This window comes from Thamnophis sirtalis, unplaced genomic scaffold (genome assembly GCF_051295495.1).
Source record: "Thamnophis sirtalis isolate CommonGarterSnake01/CBP01778 unplaced genomic scaffold, rThaSir2_p1.2 scaffold_1, whole genome shotgun sequence".
Classification (NCBI taxonomy): domain Eukaryota; kingdom Metazoa; phylum Chordata; class Lepidosauria; order Squamata; family Natricidae; genus Thamnophis; species Thamnophis sirtalis.
Window position 1 is genome coordinate 154703398 of NW_028261381.1, and position 9030 is coordinate 154712427.

General features: G+C 44.3%; 1 protein-coding gene across 1 annotated transcript in view; it reads right to left on the reverse strand.

Moving 5' to 3' along the window:
- The window catches only part of NID2 (nidogen 2), an 80833-nt gene extending 75563 nt beyond the window's left edge, over window positions 1–5270 (reverse strand). The window contains exons 1-2 of the mRNA XM_087728419.1: window positions 4987–5270; window positions 1343–1648 (exon numbers count right to left, since the gene is read on the reverse strand). Of these exons, the coding sequence (XP_087584545.1) occupies window positions 1343–1648; window positions 4987–5187 (507 nt within the window). The 5' untranslated portion in view covers window positions 5188–5270. The remainder of the gene's footprint in view (window positions 1–1342; window positions 1649–4986) is intronic.
- Between the last annotated feature and the right edge of the window lie 3760 nt (window positions 5271–9030).

Consider the following 9030-nt stretch of genomic DNA (forward strand, 5'->3'; position numbering starts at 1 on the left):
GTATACTTTGACTAGGCCACTCAACATCTCCATTTATCAGCTTCAACTTCAGAAATAGGTTTACACTGAGATCACATTATTTGTCCAGCCAGTTTAATCCTGTCTTAAAGCACTTTTTCAGGATCTTCATTTCCTACACTAAAATCTTCTATTGACTCTATTGAGACTCTAGAAAGAGTGCAGAGAAGAGCAACAAAGATGATTAGGGGACTGGAGGCTAAAACATATGAAGAACGGTTGCAGGAACTGGGTATGTCTAGTTTGATGAAAAGAAGGACTAGGGGAGACATGAAAGCAGTGTTCCAATATCTCAGGGATTGCCACAAAGAGGGAGTCAACCTATTTTCCAAAGCACCAGAAGGCAATACAAGAAACAATGGATGGAAACCAATCAAAGAGAGAAGCAACCTAGAACTAAAGAGAAATTTCCTAAGGGTGAGAACAATTAACCAGTGGAATGGCTTGCCTCCAGAAATTGTAAATACTCCAACACTGGAAGTTTTTAAGAAGACTTCTTTTGTGAAGAATCTCTGCAATGAAATCAGAGATTTTCAGTATATATAATATATGCTCTTTTTTAAAAAGTCATATCATGGGGCTCACAGCTTTTGAAGTCCCATTCAGGACATTCCATCTTACTTCTATGGTTTCATCTGGAATTTCAAATTTTCAGGATTATCTATGCAACTTCAAAAGAAATACTTACTTGCTTGCTTCCTTCCTTCCTTCCTTCCTTCCCTTCCTCGTAAAAAATGATTATCAGCTGTTTTCTGGGCCCAGGGATTCTCTACCCCAACAAACTTTAAGATATGTGGATTTCAACTCCCATAATTCCCCAGGTCAGCATGCTGAGTCCCCATCCTGGCTGGAAAATTCCACCCATTTTAAAGTTGCTGATGTGGAAAAACACTGATTTAATCCCATACTTGCACAGCCTATTAACATAATACATAGAATGTCCTTATCTCATTCCAAGCAAAATCCAAGAGTCTTGTTGGCAGGACAAAGACATCTATTGACATCAAATTTCTCACTCGATTTCTATCTCAGCCTTTCAGAGGGAGATTCTGGAGTCTTGTTCTCTCTGTCCCCCTTTCCCCGTGGCCACTGTCTATCTTACGAGGACACAAGTGTTCTTGTTCAAATGTCCCACGTGACATCAACTTCTAACCTCCTCCCAAATAACAATTGTAACAATCAGCTTTCTATGTCTGATATTTCCCCTCATTTTTTGAAGGTTTCATGGCATCCTAACAACTTGGCCCAATGGCTAAAACATTATCTCTGTTCAGCACGCCATGGACAGACATCACAGGAAAGATATCACAAAGCATCAACTCACCTGTTTGGAGGGTGCAGAGCTCCGGGTGACCTCTTCATAGGCTCCTACATCCTTCCAGGTGACAATGAAGGTATGGTGCGGGACAAAGTTGGTGGCTGTGGGAAATCCAGCTTGGATAAACTGAGCCGCCTGCTCCAGGACTTCTCTGGAATCATCCAGCCGGTAATAGATTTTACCTCGTCCGTGGCTGGTGTCAATGTCTGAGAGAAATGGAGCAATGGCAGGGAAATCTGTAGGGAGGTCATCGTCCACATACTGGGTCTCTCTGGGGAAGTCCTGAGTTGAAATGATCCCATTGGTTCCAACCTGTCACAGCAGTCAATGAAAGTATAGTGAGATAAATCACATCCACCTTTGAATGGTAAATGAATAATTTGGTCAATCCATTAAATAGCACATAGATTTATATACTGTGCTTTTACAGCCCTCTCTAAGTGGTTTACAAAGTCAGCCTGTTGCCCCCAACAATCTGGGTCCTCATTTTACCCACCTTGGAAGGATGGAAGGCGGAGTCAACCTTGAGCCTGGTGGGATTTGAACTGCTAAATTGCAGTCAGTCAGCAGTCAGCAGAAGTAGCCTGCAGTACTGCACTCTAACCACTGTGCCACCGAGGCTAAAGAAAGTTATCCCATGCAGAAAGAGCATCCCCCAAGCGTTTTCAAATCAAACAGTGAATAGTGAAAGACTGATTATTCCAACCGTCCAATCCAGTGGTGTTCTAACTGGGCTTTCTCAGAAGATTCCATTAGGAGAACTTTATCAAGGAGATGACTAATAGTGCCCAAACATCATGGTTGCAGCGAAAAGGGAGCATTAGCTTTGTTCTATGATACTTTTTCATTTCATAAAGGGCAGTTATTCTCAGATATCCTGGATGATAACCTCCATTACTCCCAACCTGACCTACGACCAAGAGTGAGGTTGAATGTATCCCTGTCTCACCCCAGAAGAAGTTACAAAATTTCTCATAAAACACAGCAATCACCTGCAACATTTGTTTATGTTCCACCTGTATGGTTTTTATAAAGAATTCAAGATGACAAACATATCTAATATTCCTTCCTCCTCCTATTTTCCCCATAACAGCAACTCTGTAAGGTGAGTTGGGCTGAAAAAGAGGGATTGGCCCAAAGCCACCAAGCTGGCTTTCATGTCTAAGGTGAGACCAGAATTCACAGCCTCCTTGTGATTGGCCCAAGGTCACCCAATTGGCTTTCAAGTCTAGGGTAGAACTAGAACTCACACTCTCCTCGTGATTGGACAAGGCACTCATGCCTAAGGTGGGACTAGAACTTACAGCTTCCTGCTACCTGAGAGACCGCCTCCTGCCGATTACCTCTCTCAGAGCAATTAGATCTCACAGGTTAGGTCTCCTCCGGATTCCATCTGCCAGCCAATATCGGCTGGCGACTCCCCGGGGGGAGAGCCTTCTCTGTTGCAGCTCCGGCCCTCTGGAACGAGCTCCCTGTCGAGATGTGGACCCTTACTACCCTCCCGGCCTTCCGCAAAGCCACCAAGTCCTGGCTGTTCCAGCAGGCTGGGGAGGTCTGAGAAACATCTACCTCCACGGAAATTGTGAATGTTGGTTTTGTTTTTAATATGTTGTCTTTGTCTCGTTCCCCCTTTCCCTTGTCTTTTGTGAGCCGCCCGGAGTCCTCCGGGAGTGGGTGGCATACAAGACAAATAAATAATAATAATAATAATACCTAGCCTGAAGTCTTAACCACAACTTGCACAGCTCTTATCCAAAAACAGCCTTAATATGAGAATTGCCAAACAGGCAGAGGAGAAGCCTTTCATTTTCTGCTCTAGCTGATACAACAAATAATTCTTTACAACTAACTATAACTATTGATGAAATTACCTCCCTGCGATACTATGCAAAATAAGGAGATTGTGCTAATGGGCCATTGTCCCACAGGGCTTTACCAGCAGGTCACTTTAACAATAGACAGCAGCCATGAAAACCTGAACTTTATGAATATATAAAAATAATCGACCACTAAATCTTAGGCTGGGTTCACCCAACATACTAGATTAAGCTAACATGAGTGTGATAATCTATGATTCAGCATGCTGTGGGAACCAAGTGATTGTCTTGGTATATTGTGTGACCAGGGCCATTATTCAAGGCATCTTCAGTTTATTTATGTATTTATTAGGTAAATAACATGCCTTTTGTCAGGAACTCAAGGCAGTGTGTGTAGTACTCCCTCCTCTCATTTTTCCCACCTCCCAATGAGGTTAGGTTAAGGGAGAGAGTGACTGGCCCAGTTGCCCACTGACCTTCTGTGGCTAACGGGATTCAAACTTGGCTCTCTCCCCAATGACAGCCCATTGCCTTATAATGAAGAGTTTCTCCACCTCAGCAATTTAAGAAGGGTGGCGTTCAGATTTTTTATTTATTAAAAACAATTTTAAAAATCTGCTTTAAAAAAAAAGGGAGGTCTACCTCACACACAAAAAGAAGAAGAAGAAGAAGAAGAAGAAGAAGAAGAAGTAGTAGTAGTAGTAGTAGTAGTAGTAGTAGTAGTAGTAGTAGTAGTAGTAGTGTGGAGTTCAACTCCCAGGATTCCCCAGCCAGCATCGCTAAGTACTTTTCACCTAACACGAACATGGAAGCAATAAGAAGCAATGTATAAAACAACTCAAGGTTAGACAAAGGTTGTACAAAATGCTGGTGTAAAAGGGAGCAAGAGAAGACAGTGCTAAAAATGGTTGAAACAAACTTCAGGTGAAACTGGCTGGGATTTTAGCAAGGGGAGGCTTTGAGGCAGTCTATAATACCCTCCTAGGATTCCCTGACTCAATTCTAGCCTATTGTTTCCCCCCCCCCCCCACTCCCATCTTTGGAGTTCTCTGCCATCGAAATCTTAACAATACCATAATTGACTTTAAGCCTGAAGCGCAACTAGATGTTTCCTTCCCAATATACCACAAAAGGAAAGCTGGAGAACTTCAGAAATCTATTCATCCTATGAGGAGAAACTGGTTTTTCATGCCTTATACAGAGCTGTGTTCCTTGCCTGGTTTTTTATTCTCTCCCTCCCTCCCCAATTTACCAGGCAAGGAGCAAAAATTGTAAGCGCTAATAATCCACGTTTCTGGTTGTGCTAAAAAGGCTTGTTCTAAGGCTTTAGAGACCCAGGAATATTGCCAGCCTTCAGGCATCTGAAGCCAACCACGAGACATCTGCCATCATGTGGCAACGTGCGCCAAAATTCAAAGCCAGGGAGACTGGAAGGGATGGCCCAGCCAGCGGTTAGGCTGCTAACTTTTGGGACGCTCTAATTCGCCAACCACGTTGGGCCTCCTAGAAAGAACTTGGCGAGCGTAAAAGAGGAGCTATTGATGTCAGTTGACTGAGCATCAGACTGGAAAGAAATCTCCCAGCGAAAACAGTGCCTTATTAAGTACCCAGGAAATTATTGGGCTCGCACCTCAGGCTGAGCAGAGAAGGCTCGCCTTTAAGAGCACCGCTGGGCTGCCTTGCCCGGGCTGTTCTCTCCCTCGCGCACTCTTGCATGGATCGCACATTTGTTGAGGGAGGGGAGGGCACTGTTTTTTCTTTCTCTCTCCCTCCCCAGCCCCGATCCTCCAGATCCCTCCGAGGGCCAGAGATTGACCCTGCCTGGGCACTTACGTAAAGCTGACTGAAGTGGGTCTCGTAGAAAAGCAGCGGGCTGGGCAAGGGCACGGGCACCGAGGTCTCGTCGTCTCCTTCGGGCAGCTCCTGGTCCCCTGAGGATCCCCCAAAGAGGAAGAGCTGCGAGCGGGGCAGGGCAGCCCCCCAGCCCAAAAGCCGCAGCAAGAGCAGAGAGAGGAGCGGAGATCTCCCGAGCATGCTGGTGCTTGGCCCTTGCGATGGACTTGCTCCTCCCGGGTTGGCGTGGAGTGGGAACCACAAGTCCCAGCCCCGGGAGCCGCCTCCGCATCCCACCCCTGAGTTCCCAGGACTGGCCTTGGGCGGGGCCGGAGGCGTCTCCCGCGCTTCTCCATTGGTTGCCCTCCGCCTGGGCGATGACCAATCTCTCCCAACGAGCAGCTCCCCGCGAACATCTGGATCTCGTTAACCGCTCCTCTGACACAGCGACGCCTTTCCGAAGGCCCTCTGGAAGTCTCGGAGTTGGGCAACTACTTCAAGGGGTCCCGTTCCTTTGGCGCCTCTGAATTCCGCTTCTCATTGGCTGGACTGCGTCGAGCCCCTTCCAAAAATAGGCAACCAGACCTGGGCTGCAAAAAAAATAAATCCGTAAGACGACCAACTGGGTGGCCGGAAGCGTTTTTTCTGCACCTCTTTTACTACGCCCAATGGAACATAAAGAAATCTGCCTTGAAGAGACAGATTAACAGAGTTGGAAGGGACCTTATAGGTCATCTAGTCCAACCCCTTCCACCCTTCCCACCCTCAAGCAGGAGACCCTAACACCATTTCTGACAAATGGCAGTCCAATCTCTTCTTGAAAATCTCAAGTAATGAAGCTCCCACAACTTCCGAAGGCAACTTCTGTTCCATTGGTTGATTGTTCTGTCAGAAAGTTCCTCCTTATTTCTAGGTTGAGTCTCTCCTTGATCAGTTCCCATCCATTATTCCTTGTCTGGCCTTCAGGTGCTTTGGAGAAAAGCTTGACTCCCTCTTCTTTGTGGCAGCCCCTGAGATATTGGAACACTGCTATCATGTCTCCCCTAGTCCTTTTTTTCATCAGACTAGAATAGACATATACTGTTCCAGCAACCATTCTTTATATGTTTTATCCTCCAGTCCCCTAATCATCTTTGTTGCTCTCCTCTGCACTCTTTATAGAGTCAATAGAAGATTTTACTGTAGGAAATGAAGGTCCTGAAAAAGTGCTTTAAGACAGGATTAAACTGGCTGGATAAATAATGTGATCTCAATGTAACCTATTTACATCATCCTGGTTGCTCTTCTCTGCACTTTTTCTATAGTCTCAACATCTTTTTTATATAAAACTGGATGCAGTACTCTAGTGTGGTCTTACTAGGGCTTTATAGAGTGATGTTAGTACCTCACTTGATCTTGATTGTATCCCCCTGTTAATGCAATTGCATTGGTTTTTTTGGCTGCTGCTGCACACTGCTGGCTCATATTTAGCTGGTTGTCCACTAAGACTCCAAGATCCCTCTCACAGTCATGGCTATTAAGCCTGGTCTCACCCAGTCATGGTGAGCCATGCAAAAGGTGATATTTCCATTTCTTATAAAAGAGCATTCGTTCATTAACTAGTTTCAGATGTTAATTTACTACATTTCTAGTAATTGACAGTTTGGACAATTAAGGAACTTCACCAGCTGTTGGGAGACAGGTTTAAACTTCAGTGAGGTGTCAGCAAGCCACTACGTACATGGCTATTCCTTAATCCATATTCTGAGACCGAGTAGAATTAGCTCAAATCTCCCCAGCCAGGCCTCTCCAAATGGGTTGAGCTACATCATCTGTTCCTCTGCCACTGGCATAAAGCTGGAGAGAACTTTGAAGGCTATTCCCACATTTGTTCATGGTAAATTCATTTAAGCACAAATTAAAAAGAAATATTTCATAGCTGTTAAGAAACAGCTACATCAAAAATTGTGGAAGAGGAAGGAACCCCCTTGGAGAGAGACGGGATATTTAGCATCATGCAGGATTTTGCCAAATATGGTATCTTCTGGATGTGTCATCCATGCTGGTTGGAGACTGTGGGAGTAAGATCCATTGCACATAGATGCTGGGAAAAGTTACATACGTCCAGATGTTACTTCTGATAGTGGCTGGCCCCAGAGTGGGGTGGGAATGGAGATTTTGCAGTATCTTTCCCCTGCCACACCCACCAAACCACTCCCATCAAGCCACACCACGACCACCAAGCCATGCCCACAGAACTCGTAGTAAAAAAAATTGCATTTCATCACTGAGAGCAGGTATATCTGATCTCTTCTGTAAAGAGAGGTTGCTACATATAAAAATAAGAGCAAGCCTCACTCCCTGCAAGAAAACCACCAAACTCACAGCACTAAAAACCTTAAACAAAAAGCATTCTCATTCCCCACCCTCTTTCAGGGTTGGGGGTGGGGAGGCGCTTTCAGCATCTCCAATTAAGACAAATGGATGGGATGAATTGATTGGATGTGTCATCCATGCTGGTTGGAGACTGTGGGAGTAAGATCCATTACACATAGATGCTGGGAAAAGTTACATACGTCCAGATGTTACTTCTGATAGTGGATGTGTGGCTGAATTCACATACTGTGCTATGTCATTATTGGTTTTCACTCAGTGTAACTGAAAGTGTTTAAGAAGATGTTGGATAACCATTTGTCTGAAATGGTATAGGGTTTCCTGTGTAGGCAGGGGGTTGGACTAGAAAACCTCCAAGGTCCCTTCCAACTCTTTATTCTAGTCTAATATGTAATTGAAGGGCTCAGTGGCTAAGACGCTGAACTTGTTGATCAGAAATTTTGGCGGTTCAAATCCCTAGCGCCGCGTAATGGAGTGAGCTCCCATTACTTGTCCCAGCTTCTGCCAACCTAGCAGTTCAAAAGCACATAAAAAATGCAAGTAGAAAAATAGGAAGCACCTTTGGTGGAAAGTAACAGCGTTCCATGCACCTTTAGCTTTTAGTCATACCGGCCACATGACCAGGGAGACATCTTCGGACAGCGCTGGCTCTTCGGCCTTGAAACAAAGATGAGCACCGCCCCCTAGAGTTGGGAACGAATAGCACATTTGTGCGAGGGGAACTTTTACCTTTAATGTGTAAGCTCAACTTTTGCATCATTTAAAGTAAAGTATGCTTATAACAAAACAAATGTTATATAATATTATAAAATAAACTATGATTATAACAAAAATGTATGAAACCAATCTTTCTCTCTGTGTACATTTTTTTCTCCAGTCTGGTATCTCTAGATATGTTGCAACTCTGACCCCCAATATTCTCAGCCTTTGTTATGCGAAACCAGTCACTGGTAACTTCTAGTCATATTCTCAACAATCTGGAATGTACCAAGTTTGGGAAGGCTGGCATGAAAAGGAGATAAAAACCAAAAACAAAAGCTCAAACTGTTCCAGAAATGTACACTGCCAATTCCTAGTGGTTTGCAAGAAAGTTAAGAATTAAATCCATGAAAATCAATGAAAACATACCCTCACCCAAAAATCCAGCATCCCATAAACAACCTCTCTTTACATAAGAGATCAGATTTACTGACGACTTTTAAGGAAGGTGCCATTCAGATCTCTAGAGGCAGAGTAGCTCACAGTATCAGGGCATAACTGGAAATAAAAGTATTGACAGAAGAGAATGCAGTATTTATTGCCCAGGGTTGAATTGTGGTGTTCTTTGAGCTTGGTGATTTTCTTGCAGACGTTTCATTGCCAAATTAGGTAACACTGTCAGTGCTAGAAGGGAGTGGGGTTTGCTCTTAAATTTATATGTATAAAATATGTATATGTAAAAAAACAACCCCACTCTCTTCTAGCACTGATGACGTTACCTAGTTTGGTAATGAAACATCTGCAAGAAAGCACAAGCTCAGAGAGCACCACAGACACCCCAATTCAACCTTGGCAACAAATACTGTGTTGTCTTCTACCAATACTTTTATTTCCAGTTATGCCCAGATACTGTGAACTACTCTGCCTCTAGAGATCTGAATGGTACCTTCCCTAACGGTCTTCAGGAGATCA